Source organism: Psammomys obesus, unplaced genomic scaffold (genome assembly GCF_907164565.1).
Source record: "Psammomys obesus unplaced genomic scaffold, mPsaObe1.curated_primary_1811, whole genome shotgun sequence".
Taxonomy (NCBI): domain Eukaryota; kingdom Metazoa; phylum Chordata; class Mammalia; order Rodentia; family Muridae; genus Psammomys; species Psammomys obesus.
In genome coordinates, this window is record NW_026596396.1 from 1,449,229 (window position 1) to 1,470,687 (window position 21,459).

General features: G+C 40.4%; 1 protein-coding gene across 1 annotated transcript in view; it reads right to left on the bottom strand.

Moving 5' to 3' along the window:
* Nucleotides 1–351: 351 nt before the first annotated feature.
* Shroom4 (shroom family member 4) overlaps nt 352–21,459 on the bottom strand; it is a 226,703-nt gene continuing 205,595 nt past the window's right edge. The window contains exons 6-9 of the mRNA XM_055597542.1: nt 12,852–13,661; nt 7,597–7,777; nt 2,261–2,530; nt 352–1,321 (exon numbers count right to left, since the gene is read on the bottom strand). Of these exons, the coding sequence (XP_055453517.1) occupies nt 1,052–1,321; nt 2,261–2,530; nt 7,597–7,777; nt 12,852–13,661 (1,531 nt within the window). The 3' untranslated portion in view covers nt 352–1,051. The remainder of the gene's footprint in view (nt 1,322–2,260; nt 2,531–7,596; nt 7,778–12,851; nt 13,662–21,459) is intronic.

Genomic DNA, 21,459 nt, shown 5'->3' on the forward strand with positions numbered 1-21,459 from the left:
GCAGTTAGAAAACACTGAATTCTACTCAGGAATGATAAGGTTAGTGTCACCCACACCTCACAGAAGCACACAGTCAAGCTATGGTAGGGAGGCTATGAGTTCAAGAGGAGAAATTTCTTAGATTATTGAAGCTAAGAAATAAATGGTAGGAAGAATTCAATGCCCTGGCCCATGCTTACTTAGCCAGGGTGAACCCAGGCTTATGTTTTCCTTCTGACTAACTTCCCCCTCTCTAACTTATTTTGTTCTTGCCTCATTAGTTAAAAACGAAAAAGAAACCATAAGAATAAATAAAATCAAAGACCATTTAAAATATAATAAAATCCCCTTTCCCAATAATGAAGCTATATCCAGAAGTCAGCTGCAATACAGATATGAGAGGCTCAGAGAGCAAAGCCCTGGCATGCAACTACTAGTGACATCAGAGCAACATACAGTATAAAGTAGCAGGCCCATCAAGTGAAGATGGGGTGAAGGCCACAGTAAGAATGCTATTGGAGAGGGTAGACATGGAACCATTTTGCTTAAGTCTGGCTATTACTGGAGGGGAGGAAGGATACGTGGACATACCTCACTTTTGCTCCCCTTATATATAGCATCCCCTTCTGTGCCTCCTGCTGTGAAGTTTGGGTGAAGCCCTGAAACTGGTGTGAGGTGAATGTAGTCAAGTCAAGCAAATCTGTGTGGAAAATGGCTAGCTAGCTCACTAGCTTCAGGGAAGAGGAAAAACTGCATGGGCAGTTTGGCTCTGAACCTTCAGAGGGTAGTGGGGTGAGGGAGAGTTTGTGAAGTCTTTGGTGTCTTAGTACAGAGATGAAGGCACTTTTTCATTCCCACTCACTGGGAAAGAGCATGGTAGCATGGCCACACCTTGCTGTGGCTCTATAAGGTAGAAGCTTGAAGCCTTCTCAGGCTCTCCTTGATGGCTGGCCAAGGTAGACAGCTGGAACCATCTGTAATTTCTATATACTTGGCTACCAAACTGCTACTGAAGATTGAAGGCACTTTGCATTGTGGATGGGCAGAGTTCAGTGGCACACTCCTGGTAGAATTAGAAATTGCTGGGCCCCAAGTGCAGGCTCTCTTTGAGGCATCTAAGCTGCTCTTCCCCAAGCTTGATCTTTTCCTCCAGCTCTCTCTGTTCAATGATGAGAGCAGATTTCATCTTCACAAAGTGCTGGTAATCTTGGAGCTGGTCTTGGGGCAGGTAGCGGGAGACCATGCTGAACACCAGTTTCTCCCTGCGGTCCACGTGCTCCTTCAGCTCCTTGGCATCTGCCAGCTGGCTCGTCAGCTGCTGCTTCTTCCCTATCAGCACCAACTGGGGAAGCAGAGAACCAATTAAAGTCTATCCCAATCACCAGGCATCTGTGCAGCAGTCTTTCACCAAGGAAGCAGATACAAAGCAGCTATGCAATCTGCTAAATAATCAGCCTTAGATTTCCTACTCTGAAGTTTGCCTTCATGTACAAGCACCCCTATCTTGTAGCCAGAGGAAGACAAATATGACAGCAATTTTGGACAGTGGGTGTGCAATTACCTCTTTCCATCTCTAAGGCTGTCTTGAAACCATGGACAACCACTTGGCTTGATATAGATGATGCCACTGGCAAAGCATTCTACGTCCCTTCCGTTTAACAAACATCACTATAGTGATGTTTTCTATAGGGTATCTCTGTGTGAGTGGACATGCATGGAGGGTGTGCATTTGTGCATATGCGTGTGTATGGAACTCTCACGGTGGATTCAAAGCGACTTGTATAGGGAAAGGTAATGGGGTTTAATTCAGATATAATCACAGAATGAAATAACCTCTAAAATTAAGGACCTCTTTGCAGTTCTAAGGGGATCAGAAGCAAATTTACTGCTGCTTGCTTTCCCTGTTGCTGCTGCTGTTACTGCTTCTGCTACCACCCCACCTTTATCACTACTATCACCACCACCACCATTAGCAGCTAGCACTAATTCCATTTTACTCTGTTTGGGACCCTATTTTATGCAATTAACTTGGATTATATCAGTCCTCACAGAAAACACATGAAACAGATTTGTATGCTTATTTCATTTTGTAAATGAAGCAACTGAGACAGAGTAAGGCTAAGTAAGTTGCCTATAGTCACACAGCTAATAGGCGGAACTAAAATTTCACAGGACTTAAAGGCCAGTGGTTACACTTTAAATAATGTTTTTTTTTTTCTGTCTCTTTTAAAAGTTTAAGAGGCATTTCTTCCATTTTCACCCTCAAGGACCCCATCTGTACCTTTTCCTGGTTGGCTTCTGAATCGATGCTGTTGAGAGCATTCTCTACCCGGGCCAACCGACCAGAGAGTGACAGCAACAGGTTGACTACTTTGTCCAGGTCCCCAATAAACAAATTATACTTTTCAAACTCATTCGATTTGCAGACAGCTTTCAAGTTGGCCTCTACCTCTTCTCTGAGGGCAGAATTGGCATTGATGTCATCCAATAGCCCACGCTGGGCCTCCCGCAGGACAGAAAGTTTTCGACTAATGCTTTCAATGAGCTGAATCTAAGAGAGTTAAACAGAAGACAAAGGGTGAACACGGATATCAAAAGAAACTGATTTGGGATTAGCAGAACACTTGCCTGTATTCCTAGCACTCGGAAAGTGGAAGCAAGAGGATTATAACCTGGCCTACATACTGAAACTTTTTGTAAAGGAACAGAGTAAAAATGGTAGGGAAGGAGTTAAAAAGGGAGGGGGGATGAAAGAAGGGATAAGGAGAGGAAGGACAGGAGGGAAAGAAGGAAAAGATAGGTTGGGGGTGAAACCTGAGCAAGTGATAATTCTAGGTTTTTTTTTTTTTTTAAGTAGGTACCTTCCCTCCCTGTTTGACAGGAATCTCCACGTCACCATCAAAGTTGTTGGCATTACATAAGTATTAGCCACGGACCAAGTGACATTTGTAAAATGCAACTGAAACTATAACAGATATGAACTACAGAGCTTCCAAGACTCTACATTAGAAAGAAACGTCATCATATATCTTCTAAACACTTTACAAGCTTTCTTTTGGTCCTCATGACACTGGGCTAGGTCCTTGTCCCCTTAAATCACTTTTGAGGACTTTGGATGAGAATAAAAATTCTGCAGTCACAATGACTGAGTTGATTTTAGCCCTGCCAATTTCTATCTTGCAGGACCTTGGATGACTTGACTTAATTGAGCTTCATTTTATCTCTTTGTACAATGACTGTGGGTAACAGTTGTGTCCATTACATTGACTGGAAGTGATACAATCATAATTAAAGAGACATAGCACAAAAAGTGTTCAATAAAAGATAAGTGACTGTTATAACTATTGGTCAATATGACCCATTACCTCCACTCTTGAGAACCATCCAGGTTTAGCTCTCCACTCTGCTGTATTCCCAATCCTCACTCTTGATTTCCTGAATTGATTCTACAGTTTCACTCGTTTAGTTTCTCTGTACTTAGGCTATTTTATTCCTGTTTTCTCTTCAAGTACAGCTTTGCCCCCACCCTTCTTATAGGAAGTTTTTTCTCAGTGGTCTCTTTATTTTTGGAGCTTTAAAGTATTTTACTCCTAGAGGTTTAGCTCAGTAATAGTGTTTCTCCAGAATACATTAAGGTACTGATTTCCATGCCTAGAACTGCAAACAAGCAAACAGAAAACCACAGACTAAATAAAACAAAAATATCAAGACTTCTAGAATTAGAACTTTATAGGATATGGTGGTTTGAATAGAAACAGCCCCCATAGACTCATATATTTGAATGCTTAGTCATTAGGGAATGGCATTACTTGAGAACAATTAAGAGGTAAGGCCTTGCTGGAGTTGGTGTGGGCTTACTGAAGTAAATGTGTCATTGGGGGATAGGTTTTGAGGTTTCAAAAGCTCAAGCCAGGCTGAGCGTCTCTCCCTTCTTGTTGCCTGCAACATGCTTCCCATCATGAGGATAATGGACTAAACCTCTGACACTGTAAGCCATCCCCAATTAAATGCTTCCCTTTATAAGAGTTGCCATGGTCATGGTGTCTCTTCACAGTGAAAGAACCCTGACTGAGACACAGTGTAATTTGAATTTGTTATAATTCTATTTCATGTGTGTGAGTCTAATATCCTCACTATTTGTCATAAGTTTCTCAAGGGAATTACTGCCTATGTTTTAGTTTTTTGTTGTTGTTTTTTGTTTGTTTGTTTTGTGTGTGTGTGTGTGGTGAAATGTCAAGCAAAACAACTTAAGGGAATAATAGAAGAAACCTTTACTTTGGTGTAGTCTCAGAAGTTCATAATGGCAGCCAGGAGCACAGAGAGTGAGAGCCTGTGTTATAGGTTTTCCTACTCTGTCCCCCCATGACATCTGGACCCCCAGTCTATAGAATGGTGCTGTCCACATTCTGGGCATTCCTTTACTTTTAGTTAATCCTCTGTGGAAATGCCTTACAGCACTCCCAGAGACATGCTTGGCAGTCTCTAGGCACCTTTCAATCTAAGCATTTTGACAATCAAGATTAAACACTGTAGCTTATGTCCTCCAATTTATAGCAATAACCAGTTGGGCAACTGCACTTATAGGAAAGTAATGGGGTACAGTGAATTTTGGAGTCATATAAACCCCTGGATACCACTACCATCTTCTATAAACTCTAAAACTTTAGGTATAAAGAAGTTTACAGCCTACCCTTGTCCAGGGTTGCTGTGACAATTTATAGTAAATATGATCACAGAAGCACAATATTTATTGTTGTTCCTGAGATGGTAAGTGATCAATGCACATTTATTTGTGCTATTATTATCATAAATATTGCTATTACTATTACTGTAATGAATTCATGGATACATGTCTAAGGTTTGTAGTGAGGGCTGGGTCAGTGTTAAAGTGCTTGCATGTAAGCACGGGGACTTAGGCATGAGGAGGCTTCTTACAGAAGCCAGGCACAGCAGAATGTGTCTGTAACCCAGTATAGGTCATTATCTAGACAGGAGAATCCCCAGAGTTCACTGATGATCTAGTCTAGCCAATCACTGAGCTCCACATTTAGTGAGAGCAACTTTTTAAAGAAGAACAAGGCAAGAAGCAACTGAAGAAGGTAACTAGTGTTGACACTCAGCCTCCACATACACACACATATGTGTGCATACATACCCATCCAGTTACACATATTTACCAGATCAAATGAGAGTGAATTAGCAAGCAAGAGAGAGTAGGAGCAAGTAGTTGAGGAGCTGGGGGAGAGAAAGTGAGACCATCTTGTTTAGCTAAGAGGTTCTGAATGTCACACTGCTATCCTTTCTTGCCTATAGCTTTTGTAGTCAGTATTACATGTGGTTAAGATCATGGACTCTAGCAACAGACTATCTGAATTTGTATGTCAGGTATGTCACAGAGTAGTGGCCTAAATGCTCAACAAATTGCTCAACTTCTATGTGCCTAGACTTCTCTACAGGTATAAAAAGACAGGATAACAACAGTGCCCATATTAGAGTGCTTATGAGAATTAAACAAACTAATATATGCATAGGCTAGTATCTTGTACACAGGAAGTAAGCTTCATTCAGTGTCTGACTTATTATTCTAGTTTAGGTGTTCTGAGATTCTTAGGTTTGGAGTGTTCCTTTCTAGTAGTTAATTTGGAAATGTTGATGGTGACCAAAGAGGTTTCAAAGCCCACTGTCAGGAGAAGTCAGGAAATCATCATGATTGTGCTTGGAAGTGTAGAGAAAATGACAAAATCCTCTGAGAACTGGGAATCCAGTCATGTGAGTGGCAAAACATAACTAGGTTTCAAAACATTCTCAATTATTTTCTCACCTTCCACTCTCTCATATAAAAGTCAATGTCAGTGTCAAACAGTGACCCTCTTGGATTGTCACTTACTCACCCAAGAGGGTAACTTCTGAAGACAGAGGAAAGAATTGAAACAGAGGGAGCAGCTTGCTTTTCAGTACCTGGGCTCTATATCCTGAATCTTTAGCCTGGGGAAAGTGTACTGTATGAAGCTGTGGATTTATCACAGGCTCAGCCAGAGCTGTTTTCCTGGAACACTGCAAATTGATGACCTTCCCCCCTCTTTCTTCCTTACACACAAACACAGCCCTATCCCATCTGAAGTCATTACAAATCACTTTCTGTCATTCTGTGCTTTGCCATTTCCAGTCATCTCTCTTCCCCTGGCTAGACTTTCATTATGTTTGTCCCTGGAAAGGCCAGGCTTTCAATAAGCAAGGCCAGCTCTGTCATGTTCAAGAAACATAGACTCCAAGGAAGAGCATCTGGATCAATAAAATTTGACACTTCCATGGTCCAATTATTTCCCTGACATTTTGCTTCAGATGGGAAATTGGAAGGAGGGCTTCTGAAAATGTTCACATGTTTTCCTACAGGTCAAGTCCTGAAAGAGAAATATGGGCAGAAGAACAATTTACATTGAGTTCACATGTCCACAAAATGGTAAATTGGGCCTTTGAGGTTGCCATGACAACTCTATTTGCTTATGAAATAAAATAGGTAAGTTCAAAGGGTGAGGGTAAAATGATTCCAGGAACTTGATTAAAAAACTAGGCTACTGGTACTTAGAGGAAGAAAAGGGAGGCTTAGAACAACAAAAACAATATCCCCATTTTCGTATTTTGTATTTTCAAGAGCTAATTGAACGTCATTGCAAATAAATAATAGTCTGCCAGCCTATAATTTCTCCTTAGTCAGTCTGTTCTCTCTCCCAGAAACTTACAGAGAATACAAATTAATGGCACTGCCACTGGCCAGAGCTCTGATGTGCCTTAGGCAGTGAGTTAGATTGCTTAATTTAAAAGGACAGTATGGCACAGTTAGAAATCCTGTCCTGCCTTCCAGTCCAGGACCTATAATTTAGTCTGTAACCCTTGCAAAAGGTAGTACCTTTAGCTGGATAAACAAACAAACAAACAAACAAACAAACAAAAGTCGGGGCAGTAGTAACACTTAACTTACAGGGCTAAAGCTTAAGTCAGTGCTAAAACACTGGCCTGGAAAGTGCAAGGCTCAGTGTTCAGCCCTAGCACTACAGGAGGGAGGGGGGAGGGGGGAGGGGGGAGGGAGGGAGGGAAGGGAAGAAAGAGAGACAAAGATGCAGACAGGGAGAGACAGATGAGAGAGAGAGACATAGAGAGAGAGAGAGAGAGAGAGAGAGAGAGAGAGAGAGAGAGAGAGATTGAGACTCTTTCAGGCTGAGCATTGAGATCAACAGCCAAGTACCAGCTTTGCACACATAAGGTCCTGGGTTCAATTTCCAGTGAGACAAAAACAAACACAAACATACACACTCCTACCTGGGTTCAGTCCACAGTGTAATACACACACACACACACACACACACACACACACACACACACACACACAGAGAGAGAGAGAGAGAGAGTGAGAGAGAGAGAGAGAGAGAGAGAGAGACAGACCTACAATGAGATAGTTCTAAGGATTAGAGAGAATAATTACTGCCACTGCTATTGATTAGAGAATAGACCAAGGAGAGACTCAGGAATAAAAGACAAGCTCAAGCTTGTGGAAGGGCTGGCTGTCATTCACACACTTAGCTAAATGCTGAAAATCTCTGGGATATACCAAAATCTTACCTTTTTTTGAGCCAGTTCATAGTCAACTCCCTCCTCTCCCAGGCCTGCCTCTGCCATCTCAGGCTGCTCTTTTAACTTATTCAGCAGTTCTGCCTTGGCCACAGAGATATTATAATATGCTGAGTAAGAGGTAGGGATTCCCGGCCCCCCCGGAGGAGGTGAGAAGTGCAGAAACTCTTGTCTGTGGAAACAAAAGGTAACCACTTTGAGCACTTTTGTTGAGAGACCACTCATGCTTCTCTTTCCTTAGTTTTCTCTACCTATAACAGGCAACATGACTTTCCCTAGTTATAATAAAATGGACTAGAAGGCCTCATTTAAACATAAACAGGCAATAGGAAGATTATCTAAAAGCCAAGGCAAACTTTAAGAACACAGACATCTATTTCCATGCCCTTCTATGTCCCTGACCTTAGTAGTTTACAGGACTGCTTTATCATTTGGCTTGGTCATTAATACCCTACTCAAATATAGAAGAACTAACAAGACCTCAAAATTGTGTGCTTCTGATGATAAATGATTCTTCTTAGTTCATGACCTTCAGGGAGGGGCTGGGTAAGAGAAAAATAAGTGTTCTTCTAAGCCTGATGACCTCTCCTCTACCTAAGTATAGACCCTACTCAGCCCAGCTCTATATGATCTGCATGTTTACAAAAGTACCCCATGACTTTACTCATACTCCTTTCTTTTATCCCGATGCTACTCCTTCTTGAAATGGCACCCCTGCTGTAGCTATCCCATAGTGAAGAGGTCACCTGGGACCTCAGCCACAGTCGCCACTTTGAAAGCTGGGATTAGCATCCCTGCCAAGGACTTGTCACAGCCCAACACATCTCTCATAAGCTCTTCTGACACTGCCTCTCATAGGGCAGCCCTTTGGCTGAGAATGGACAGTGCCTCTCTACTTGTAGCATATTCTCAGTGTCCTCCGTCTCCTGCATATTTGCAGAGTGCAATGGGGAGGATGAAACCAGTGATACCCAGGGGCTTGACAAGTGTAGGAGCAGACCCTGTTCCCTGTTGCCTTGTGTTCGCTGAAGCCTATGGGGACAGAATGTTGCTTCTCAGAGTCCCAGTGAGTGAGACTTTTTCCTCAGGAAAGAATTAGCTCTGGCTCCACCCTGGCTTAGGTTTAGACTAGTAGAAATAAGGAAAATGAAAGCTGTAAGGTCAGATTTCAGTAACGGGGGTGGGAGTGGAGAACAGTTCCTCCCAGGGTGTGTTTTGTGTATGTATGTATGTGTATGTATATATGTATGAATGTATAGTGTTTATGTGTGTGTATATATTTCCTCTGCCTAGCAGCTATTCCCACCATCCATCTGTCCGTGTCACCAGCCCTTTATAACCTCTAGCTATTTAAAAGGGAAAATAGAAGAAACTCATTAGTCATTTTTGCAGCTGTTTGTAGCTCTTAGATAAAGGTCAAATATAATGGCTTAACGGTCTCCACAGCTATTTACTGATTCATATATGCTGTATCTTAATTCATCACACAAAGGCAACCTGAGTATGCCAATATTCCTCATTCTATTGATACTTATTTTACACATAGGCTTTCAAGATTAGAACTGTAATACTAATATATACACAGTGCTTGCTATACCCCAGAAACTGTTCTAAGACATGACATGTGCACATATGGACATGCACAACTGAATGATCATCATAAGCATTTTACAGTAATATGAAGAACCAAGAGGTTAAAATTATATTCCCCAGGTTATCAGCCAGTAAATTGCATACTAATGGCAACCTGACTCCACATCTGTGCTTTTATCTGTTATGTGACAGTGACAAGTGAACAACTTGATACTCTACAAGGCCTTATTTACTGGTAAGGAACTTTCTAGCTGTACTATGTCTTTGATACCAGAGGAGAGATAATATTATGGAGTTAATACAAATAAATGAACTTTGATTGTTCCTATTTATAACATTTTTTTTTTTGGTACACGTCAATGTTCTGAGTTAGAAAGTATAATGATCAGAAGTCCCGTGCTACATGGAAAGTCAGTTCCTCGGCTGCTATGGTCCTGCATTACATTATAGTCGATCATATAAGCACTGTGCTCTAGGGTCCTTTTCCTCATTACTTCCCTGAACAGGGATTACAAGAAATCTATAAGAAACTAATCTGAATTTGAAAGTAAACATTAAATGCAAGATCAGAACCTTCTACTGAACAATGACAGATATGCTTAGAGTCTGCATAGGAAACTAGATCTATTCTGCCACTAGTTATTAGACCACAACAATATTTGATCATTTCCATGACTTTCTTCAATATATGTTACCGAATCTGTAACTAAAATGTAAGCATGTAGTTTAGCATGGCTGAAATTTGGAGCTCTTAATTTGTATTTCACACTGAAAAACTTACATGTCTACTGGCCCCAACACTATCTTGTACTTTCCTAGGGTCTGAAAAGAATCTTTTTTAGGACCTGAGATACCAAAATGATGCTGTAGGCAATAAGCTGGACTACCTGGGTTCTAGTTACCTGTGATCTTGTGAGAGAGGTACATTCCTTCCCTTATCTTTACTTTTCTCATTTGGAAGGTGGAGGGTACCTTTAACTCTTTCTAAGGTTTGTCAGGAGAGCCTAAATCAATGGCCCAGTAAACCCATCCTAAACTAAAACTACTTATACTACGTATATCTTTCCAAACCTCACAGCTCAGCAGCACAGCTCATTGTACAGTGTCAGTAGTTTCTCTCATGATTACAGGGCTGACTGCCACTGCTGCCTTCCAGCACAATGAATTTACCCTTGTAACTTCCCTGGCTGCCACCAATGAAGCTTTAGATTACCTAACCCTTGCTAGAATTCCCCTAGTTTCCTATAAAAAGGCCTTCGAGCCTTTGTCTAGCCTCACTATTTTGTAAAATGGTTTGACCCTTGCCTGCAGGTTTTCTTGAAGTAAAACACTCCTGCCAATAGCATATGTGAGTGGTAGTCTCTGCTCGGTGATTTCAGACTTAACAGCATCTTCTGTAGGGATGCAACATTCTGAAAATATCTTTTACATTTTAAGAGACTGGAACTTTTGCTGGACTCCACAGCAGTTACACACAAGACAGACAGACAGACAGACAGACAGACAGAGACACACAGAATACGTCAGACAGACACACATAGGGCCAGACACGCACAGCCACAAATGCTACTTACAAAGACAGAACAAACACACACAGCTCATGACACTTGACAGCCTCTTGATAGCTTAGGAAAAGGTCAACCCCTCACCTTAAAGTGTCATCTCTACTGAGTGTATGTTGCTTTTGCATATTGTAAACCCTAAGATAGAATGCATCACATGTCAGGAATGATCTGTACATAGTTTTTAATCATGCTCAGCACATAGTAAACAGGTGAAGAAACTACAGCCATGATGGAAATGATGTTCTTCCTTAAATCTTTATCATTTGAGGAAACATCTCGAATTGATTTTTTGCCGCTAGAAGACAAGGTTGTGTATAAATGAATGTATTCCCTTGCATCCTATAATTTGTTACGAACAGATCCCTGGAGCAGGTTAGAAGATGTCTACTATAGTGATTTCTTTTTCAGTCACCCAGGTCAGGATAATAAAAGTTCATAAAGGAGGAAAGTCCATAGCCTGGAACAGCTACTTCTGGTACATATTACTCTATAATAGAAAAGACAATGGTATAAAGCCCCAGCCACTAGAAGAACAAAACCTGTTTGAGAGAGGCTGCAGAAGAGGGAGGAGGAGGAGGCCATGCCAGCTGCAACAGCCTGGATTTAGTGGCAGATAGATCTGGATTTAGTCTTTGATGCAAACACTTAATTAATTAGTCCCTTATTTTGCTCAACTTCAGCTACCTCATTTGTCAGATGGAGATAATAATGGACAACAGGAATATTGGGGAGAATAACTTAAATCATGCACATTAAACACCAGGCAGTGTCTGGCACATAGAAAATGCTCAATTGAAAACTTATTTGATTATCTATTTTGTCTTTTGAAATATTAGTTCAGTGCCTACTATCTGCCAGGGAACCTTTCAATCTCTCAGCTGTGATATACAACCACAGCACAGTTAATTTTTGCAGCCTATTTTCCAGTTGCAATAAGACAGCTTGAGAAGCAGCCACATGTGGTCTGCTAGCGGCTTCTCACAGAGCATAGGAGCTGCAATTTATAAATGCTTCTTTATGGCACCTCAGAGAACTGCTCAATCAGCTCCAGATAACCAAGTAACAAGATTAGCCTGTCCATAAAAGTCACACAAACAAGGTACTTCTAATGGCAACTCCTCTTAGGCAAGATCCTGTTATAAAAAGATTTAAAGAAAGCAATTAGGGGACACCTGTCTGCTCATCCCCAGTGGAGCTCTGAAAGAGGGCAGGCAGAGAGAGCTACAAGCCCAAGCAGGGAGCAATGGAGATATTTCTGTGTGGGAGCAAAAAGACAGACACACAGTGAAGATGCATAGATGAACATTCACTTAACAATCAGTTGCAGTCTACAATCCTGTTTTGATCTCTCAGCCCAAGCAGCTCACCCTGTCAACTCTTGCCTACTGTCTGGCAAAGCAAATGCAAAGCAGGGGAACAAGAGGGTGAAAAAAGGGGGAGAGACAAAGAGTGCCCTTAGCTGTTATAAGGAATTATCACAGAGTAAGTGCCTAGCTCCAGCAACACCTTTCTTCTGGGGTTGGGCGAAGAATTCAGAAGCCCAGGCTACTTTGGTAGAACAGACAGGAGCCATGTTTCTGGAAAGGCCTAGGACAAGCTAAGAATGGTTTATGCTTTCAGGAGCCAGATATTAATGTATACCTTAAACATACACTGAGAAACAATATCATATTTTATTTTTTCAAGACAGGGTTTCTCTGTGTAGCCTTGGCAGTCCTGGACTCACCTTGTAGACCAAGCTGGCCTTGAAATCACAGTGATTTCCTGCCCCTGCCTCTGAGTGCTGGGATTACAGGCATGTGCCACTGTGCCCAGCATATCATATTTTCTTAAATAAATCTTAAATGATGTGGATAAAACCTTTAAACTCCATTTCCTGAGCTCCTACTATGCACCAAGCATCTATTTACATCTTATTTGTGTAATATCTTAATAGTAAGAACCAGGGACATCAGGTACAACATCATGCCTGTTTTCCAGATAAGAAGAATGTGTCAATATCAGACAGATGGCAAGTGGGAAAGATGAAATTCAATTCATAGTGCTGGCTGCCTTTTCTGGGACCCAATATCTTTCTGAAACACTTACTTTGGGGTCACAGTAGCTTCTTGCTCAGTTGTCTTCCATAATCCATGAGCACCATAATGGCAAGGAGGTTGAGCTCTCTCAGGCTGGGTTCCAATGCGGCCCCTTACTGGAGGCACAAAATCACTGGGAGGCAGAGCAAAGGTCTCTTGCTCTGGGAGGCTCTGTGAACCCTGCCTGGAGGCCTCCCGGTGGCCCACCTTCAGGGACTGTGGCTCCAGGCCTTTTTTTGGATGAGGAGCACAGGAACCAGTGGTTTCTGAACAAAAATATTGGGGTGGTAGGTCCTCCTCTTTATCCCCTTCCTCCTCCAGCCCTTGTTTCTTCTCCTTCTCCTCTACTTCCTCTTCACTTCGCTGCTGTTGTTGTTGTTGTTGCTGTTGCTGTTGTTGTTGTTGTTGCTGCTGCTGCTGCTGTTGCTGCTGTGCTGCACGGAAGAGCCTATATTTTTCCCAGTTGGGAGGAGGAGGGCGAGGAGGAGGAAAAGCCTTTTTCCGGGCCCCGAGATGATCTGGCTGAGTCTCATTGCCTTTAGGAAATGGTTCCCTCTGATGCTTCCCCCAGGCTCGGGTGTTTTGAGACTCTAAGCTAATGTGACTCTCTGAGAAGGCTCGGCTCCTCAGTGGGCAGGGCATGGAGGAAAGGGAGCTCCCATCCTCATAAGCTGCAGATTCCTCTGGTTTGTTTTTGAAGTCTCCAAGGAGGTCAAGAGAAGAGACTGCTCGGTGGTTTGACAAGTCCAGTGGTGGGTTCTCAAGGCAAGGATGGAAGGGAGTAGACCGTGACAAGCTGGCCTGAGAATGAGCCATTTCCCTGCAAAACAGCAGATAAGCATTGACCGAGACAAGCATGTGGTTGATGGGCACTGTATTTTGAAGGACACAATTTCTATAAAGTTGAAATGGCCATAAAATTCTAATATATGTAGTGAATATAATAGACATAGTAATAAGAACATAATAATGATGACAGGAAGCACTTTTTGTGCATCAACTAAGTACTAAACACTAGTGCAGTGGTTCTCAACCTTCTTAATGCTGTGACCCTTTAATACAGTTCTTCATGTTGTGGTGACCACCACCCCAAACAATAAAATTATTCTCATTGTTACTGTTATGAATCATTATGTAAGTATTTGATATGCAGGGTATCTGATATATGACTCCTAAAGGAGTCACAACCCACAGGTTGAGAAACACTGCACTAGTGTATACTTTCAATGCTTTCCATATTTAAATTTCTTTGCTAGGAGGTACCTTTTACAGTTGGATTTTATAGTTTGGGAAAGTGAGACATAGTTAGGGTAAGTAAATTGTTCAGGGTTATAAAAGTTATGTGATAGAGCTAGGATTTGAACTTGAACTGTTTAGTTATGAATTCTAAATATAAACACATACCTCAGTCTGTTTATAGCACTCAGATTGGATAGGCAATAGTCTAAGGTTTATAATCCTGTTACCCTGCTTTATTTGTTGATTTTATCTATTTTTAGCCATGAAAAGTTTCTAGTGTTTAGAAATGTATAGTAATTTCCATAATGGATATCCCATAAGGGATTCCATAGCTGACAGTCCCACTTACTATCCAGAGTCAACATGTTTTAATATTTTACTATGTAAATTTTATGAATTTTTCTTTTGCATCACTCCTCATCTCCATTTCCCTACTGCCAATTTGATAAAAAAACAATACATTATAAATGAACTACATATAGCTTCCCTGTGCAATGACAATACTAAATAATCTATTCACAAGTATCTGCCACTTTTGGTTAAAAAAAAAAAAATATATATATATATATATATATATATATATATATATATATATATATATTTCAGATACACTACAACCTGAAAATACAAAAAGAATCCATAAATTATAAACATTTCTGAAAACTAACTTTCCAAAGTGGGCAGAGTATTGTATTAAGGAGTACTCTGATACAGAAAAATTGAGGATGGGGTAAACAAGGATTAATCAACTGAGCAAAGTTCACATGAACTCAAAGAGATAGAGGCAGCAAGCACGAGTCTGCACCAGGTCCTCTGTGTGTTATATTATACCTTTCAGTTTAGGGTTTATATGGTATTCCTGAGTGTGTCTCAGATTCTAATGCCTTCTCTTCAGCTCCTTTCCTTCTGTTGGTTTGCCCTGTCCAACTTTTATGTGAGAGTTTGTTTCATCTTATTGTATTTTATTTTGTAGTATTAAAAAAATGAATGAATGAATGAGTGTAAACCTAGCCATTATGATAAAGGTTAACAACTGAACTTTCACACCTGCTAGGAAAGGCAAAATCAGGGTTTCCCCCCCCCAATAAAGTGACATGGGGTATATCAACCACTCTAGGGCAGGGCTCATGTGACAGGGCAGTAGACCAAGATATAATGGACTCCACAGGGTTTTGTTTGTGTGTGCTTGTATTTGGATAGAATTTTTGGGTTTTTGTTTTTTGTTTTTTGAAGTAGGGAAGTTTTGTTTTGTTTTCTTGGTTTTTAAAATTAATTTATCTTTTATTAATTATAGTTTATTCACTTTGTATCCCAGCTATAGTCCCCTTTCTAATCTCTTCCCAATCCCACCCTTCCTCCCTCCACCTCCTTCCATGCCCCTCCCCAAGTCCACTGATAGGGGAGGTCCTCCTCCTCTTCCATCTGACACTAACCTATCAGGTCTCATCAGGACTGATTGCATTGTCTTCCTCTGTTGCCTGGTAAGGCTGTTTCCACTTTAGGGAGTGGTGATCAAAGAACCATCCACTGAGTTCATGTCAGAGACAGTCCCTGTTCCCATTACTAGGGAATCCACTTGGATACTGAGCTGCCATGGGCTACATCTGTACAGGGGTTCTAGGTTATATCCATGAATGGTCCTTGGTTGGAGAATCAGTCTCAGAAATGATCCCTGTGCCTAGATATTTTGGTTTTGTAGCTCTCCTTGTGGAGCTACTGTCCTCTCCAGGTCCCACTATATCCCCCTTCTTTCATAAGATTCTCTTCACTCTGCCCAAAGTTTGGCTGAGTTTCAGCATCTGCTTTGAAACCTTGCTGGGTAGAGTCTTTCAGAGGCCCTCTGTGGTAGGCTCTGTCCTGTTCCCTGTTTTTTTGCCCTCTTCCAATGTCTGTCCCATTTGCCTTTCTGAGTGAGGATTGATTGATCATTTTACCCAGGGTCCTCCTTCTTGCTTAGCTTCTTTAGGTGTACAGATTTTAGTATGTTTATTCTATATTGTATTATAATATCCACTTATGAGTGAGTATATACCATGTGGGTCTTTCTGCTTCTGGGATACCTCATTCAGAATGATATTTTCTAGTTCCTACCATTTGCCTGCATGATTCATGATTTCCTTGTTTTTAATTGCTGAGTAGTGTTCCATTGTGTAGATGTACACAATAATATGCACATAATAAATGTATGTAACAATTTCTGCATATATCCCTCTGTTGAGGGACATCTGTGTTGTTTCCAGATTCTGGCTACTATGAATAAAGCTGCTACAAACATGGTTGAGCAAACGTCTTTGTATACTTGAGCCATCTCTCCAACCCCAGACAATATTCCTTAATCACAATTCAGTAAGTAATACTGGATATACTTGAAATTAATTCCAGTCACGTTAAAATGAAAATGTACAGCATATTGAAAACAAATAGAAGTTTTCCAGTTGTGACAAAGAAAAAAATCTGGAACTTAGAGTATCTAGGAAACATCAGAAGCTAGAGGATATGTTTCACTAAAGTGATAGTTCAAGGAACATTTACAGCTCTCAACACTTCCATTAAAAGATGACCTTGGAACACTCAGCCCTAAATGGGTGTTTCTATCAAATTCCTCCCCTCAGAGTTCAGAGAATTTCCTCAGAAGAGGAGACAGAAAGACTGTAAAGAGCCAGAAGGGATAGAGGACACCAAGGAAACAAAGCCCTCTAATTCAACTGATCAAGGTGCATATGAACTCACAGAGACTGAAGCAACAAGCACAGGGTCTGCACAGGTCTGCTCCAGGTCCTCTGCATACATGCTATAGTTTCCTGCTTATTATTTTTATTGGACTATTGAGTGTGTGAACTAGTGGGTCTCTGAGTCTCGTGCCCTTTCTTTGGCTTTTTCCTTCTGTTGATTTGTCTTGTTCAATTCTATGTGATAGTTTTTGTTTTGTCTTATATTTTATTTTATTATATTTATTTTATTGTTATCCCTTAGAATTCTGTTCTAATGAGAAAAAGAAAGGGAGTAGATCTAGAAGGAAAGGGAGGTAGGGAAAACTGGGAGAAGTAAAGGGAGAAGAACTGCAATAAGGATCTATTTTGTGAGAAAATAATCTATTTTCAAAAAAAGAAAAAATATAATAGGCAAAGTAAAATAAGGGAATTAAGTATTAAGTCAACAAATTCTTAAAAAGAGAATCTAAAAATTGATCTAAACAAAGCAGAAAGATATTAAAACTAATACCAGAAATGAATATATTTGAAACTAAATGATATAACTGATAATGAAAGCTAAAAATACAGGGGTATATGGAAGGGCTTGAAGGAAGGAAAAGGAAGGGAGAAAATATGATCATATTATAATTTCAAAAATAAAATAAATTAATTTTTAAAAAGGAAAAAAATAAAATAGTAAAATTATAAATCATTAACTAATCAAATAGTCTACTCCCAAACACAATACTACATTGCTCACAAACTTAAAAAAAAATTCTTATACTTTCCAGTTTTAAATTATGAATAAAAAACAAGTTATAGCTACTACAGCTGATGGAAATACATACAGAGACCCACAGCCAAACATTAGGCAGAGTTCTAATGTTTGGGGAGTCCTATGGAAGGGTTGGGGAAACAAATGAGGGAGCTGGAAGGGTCAAGGACTCCACAAGAAGGGCCCAGAGTCAACTAACCTGGGCCCATGGGGGCTCACAGAGACTGAACCACCAACCAAAGAACATGTATGCATTGGTCTTAGGCCTCAGATGTGCAGCAGATGTGCAACTTGATCTTCATGTAGGTCCCCGAGCAACTTGAATTGGGGGCCTCTTAGACTCTGATGCCTACCTTTGGATCCCATTCTCATAACTGGGCTTCCTTGTATGGCCTCAGTAGGAGAGGAAGCTCTTAGTCTTACAGTGATTTAATGGGCCAGGGCAGGTTGGTACCCAAAGGGGACCTCTTCCTTCTCTGAGGAGAGAGAGAGGGGAGGATGTTGGGGAGAGGTATGTAAAGAAGGAGACTGGGAGGAGAAGGAGTGGGTCTTGCAATCACGATGTAAATGAATAAATAAACAACTTTTAAAAATAAATTACAGAATTCAATTTGTAAAATATACAAACACAATATGTGACAAGTAGAGAAATAACTACAGATACAGAATAAATGACAACAGTAACCAAATATATCTGGACACAGGGGTCTTTTCTGAGACTGTTTCTCCAACCAAGGACCATGTATGGATATAACCTAGAACCTCTGCTTGGATGTAGCCCATGGCAACTCAGTATCCAAGTGGGTACCCCATTAAGGGGAACAGGGACTATTTCTGACATGAACTCAATGGCGGGCTTTTTGACCTCCCGTCCCCCTGCCCACTGAGGGAGGAGCAGCCCTGCCAGCCACAGAGAAGGCCTTTGCAGCCAGTCCTGAAGACACCTGATAAACCAGGGTCAGATGGAAGGGGAGGAGGTCTTCCCCTATTAGTGGACTTGGGAAGGAGCAAGAAGGAGATGAGGAAGGGAGAGTGGGATTGGAAGGGAATGAGGGAGCGGCATACAGCAGGAATACACAGTTAATAAACCGTAACTAATATTAAAAAAGAAAAAAGAAAGTAAACAAACAAACAAACAAACCAATTTTGAAAACATAGGGCAGTTTCCTAAGAAACTATTAACTGCCAATACTAATTGGAAAATAGACTATGTTCATTAGTTATCACAGAAAAAAAATCGATACATTTAACTAAAAGGCACACAATCACACAGTTTTGTGTTGTTATACCAACTTTAAAGGTACATAGAACATTAATATAATGGTCACTTTCTAGACTCTGAAATCTAGAGAAGATAGAATAGACTTAATTCCAACAACCAGGAAATATAGAAAGAAACACTAGAGACCAGTCTCATCTAAGAATGTATGTACAAAAAGCTCAAAGTATTAGTGAAGAGAATCCAGGAGGATGTTAAAAAATACACCGTAAACCTGCATGTTCATCTTAGAAATTAAAATCTTGTTCAGTATTAGAAAATCTATTCATATACTGACAATATTAATAAATCAAAGGATAAATCTTATAAAACAGCTTCCCTAATCCTAAAAATTTTTTGGTTGCAATTATCAAACCTTTCTAGGCTTAAAAAGCAACTAGTAAGCAAATGTGGCCAGTTCTATAAAATTAGCATTGTCATTATACCCAGGGCTTCACTCATGTTAAGCAAGTATTTTTTTTTCAGTTAATTTTTTTTAATTTTTTTTATTAATTACACTTTATTCATTTTGTATCCCCCCATAAGCCCCTCCCTCCTCCCCTCCCGATCCCACCCTCCCTCCCCTTTCTGCATGCATGTCACTCCCCAAGTCCACTGATAGGGGAGGTTCTCCTCTTCTTTCTGATCTTAGTCTATCAGTTCTCATCAAAAGTGGCTGCATTGTCCTCTACTGTGGCCTGGTAAGGCTGCTCCCCCCTCAGGGGGAAGTGATCAACGAGCAGGCCAATCAGATTATGTCAGAGGCAGTCCCTCTTCCCATTACTATGTAACCCACTTGGACACTGAATTGCCATGGGCTACACCTGTGCAGGGGTTCCAGGTCATCTCCTCGAATACTCCTTGGTTGGAGTATGATTTTCTGGGAAGTTCCCTGTGTTCAAATTATCTTGTTCTGTTGCTCTCCTTGTGGAGTTCGTGACCCCTCCAGCTCTTACTGTTTCCCACTTCTTACATAGAATTCCATTCACTCTGCCCATCAGTTGGCCATCAGGCTCAGCATCTGCTTTGACAGTCTATACTGCAGAAGCAAGTATTTTATCACTGAGCTATACTCCTAGCCCAGCAAAACAATAGGGACATTCTCATGAATATTGGGAACAAGGGAAACTGCACACTTTCCCAACTGGTATTTAAAACTGTTCTGAAAATGCTGTATATGTGATTTGACATATGAACACACTAACAGTGGAAGATGGTATTATGTAGAGATGGTATTATTTATCTGAAAATTCGTAAGTGAAAATGTACTAATAACAGTAAGAAAATTCAATAGGATGTCAGGGTATAAAATGAATATGTAGAAATCAACAACTTTCATGTGTTCAATAATTAGAAAATAAAATGGAGAGTAAGATCATACTTGGCACAGCAATTAAAAATATAAAATACCTAGGAATAAAGCTAAACAAGACATATTCAGGATCTATATGCAGAAAACTTTAAAAACTCTATTGAGGGACATAAACAATATGTACATAAACAAAAAGATACACTTTCCTAGCAAGGATGATTCAACACTGTAAAGATATCAAGTCTACGCAAATTAATATAGAAACTTAATATGAATGTAGTAAAATTGCCAGCAAATAAAAATTTTGGAACATAATTCTAAATATTCTATGGGAAAATAAAACTGTGGTGATTACCATAAACAGTAGCAAAGAGTTATGAGGGAGGAGGGGCCTTACCAATTAGGATATATGCTCTAAAGTTACAGTAAATAAGGTGGTTCCACAAATAGAAAGATGGATTCATGGCATAAATCACACAATACTGGCTAGAAGTGGTAGCGCATACCTGTAATTCCAACACTTGGGAAAAAAGGTTGAGGCAGGTGGATTTTGACAATTTCAAGGCCAACCTTGGTTACACAGGGAGACTCTGTCTATAAATAAACAAGCAATAGAATGCTAAACTGGTAAAGTAAGTTCAAGCACATTTGAAGTTAGTTTATGATAAGCTAATCTAGGAAAGATGTCTAATTTGCATACAGACTTGGAACAACTAAGATAGTCATATATATAATGTACAATATGTTTATATAATTTTAAATGTAAAAAGATATCGTAGTAAACCAAAATCTCCTCACCAAATACCAACAAAACTGGTGTGTGTTTTTTGTACACTTGATTCTGTATCTGCTTTTTTAATTTTTGTGATAGTTCTATAGATTTTTGTGTTTTGGTTTGAATGAAATTGGCCCCCACAAACCCATAGGGAGCAGCCTATTAGGAGGTATGGTCTTGTTGGAGTAGGTGTAGCCTTGTTGCATTAAGTGTGTCAGTCTGGGGGCAGGCTTTGAGGTCTCAGATGCTCAAGCCACACTGTGGCATTTACTTTTGCTGCCTGAGAAACAAGATGTTCTTTGATCACTTCCCCCAGCTGGGGTGACCTTGGCAGCCCACAGAGGAAGAGGATGCAGGAAATCCTGATGAGACTTGATAGGCTAAGGTCAGATAGTAGGGGAGGAGGACTCCCCCTTTCAGCAGACTAGAAGAAGGGGATGGGGGAGAAGAGAGAAGGAAGGTGGGATAGGGAAAAGATGAGGAAGGGGCTACAATCAGGATATAAAGTGAAAAAATTGTAAAAAAAAATTAAAAAGATGTGGAACTTTCAGCTCCTTCTCCAGCAC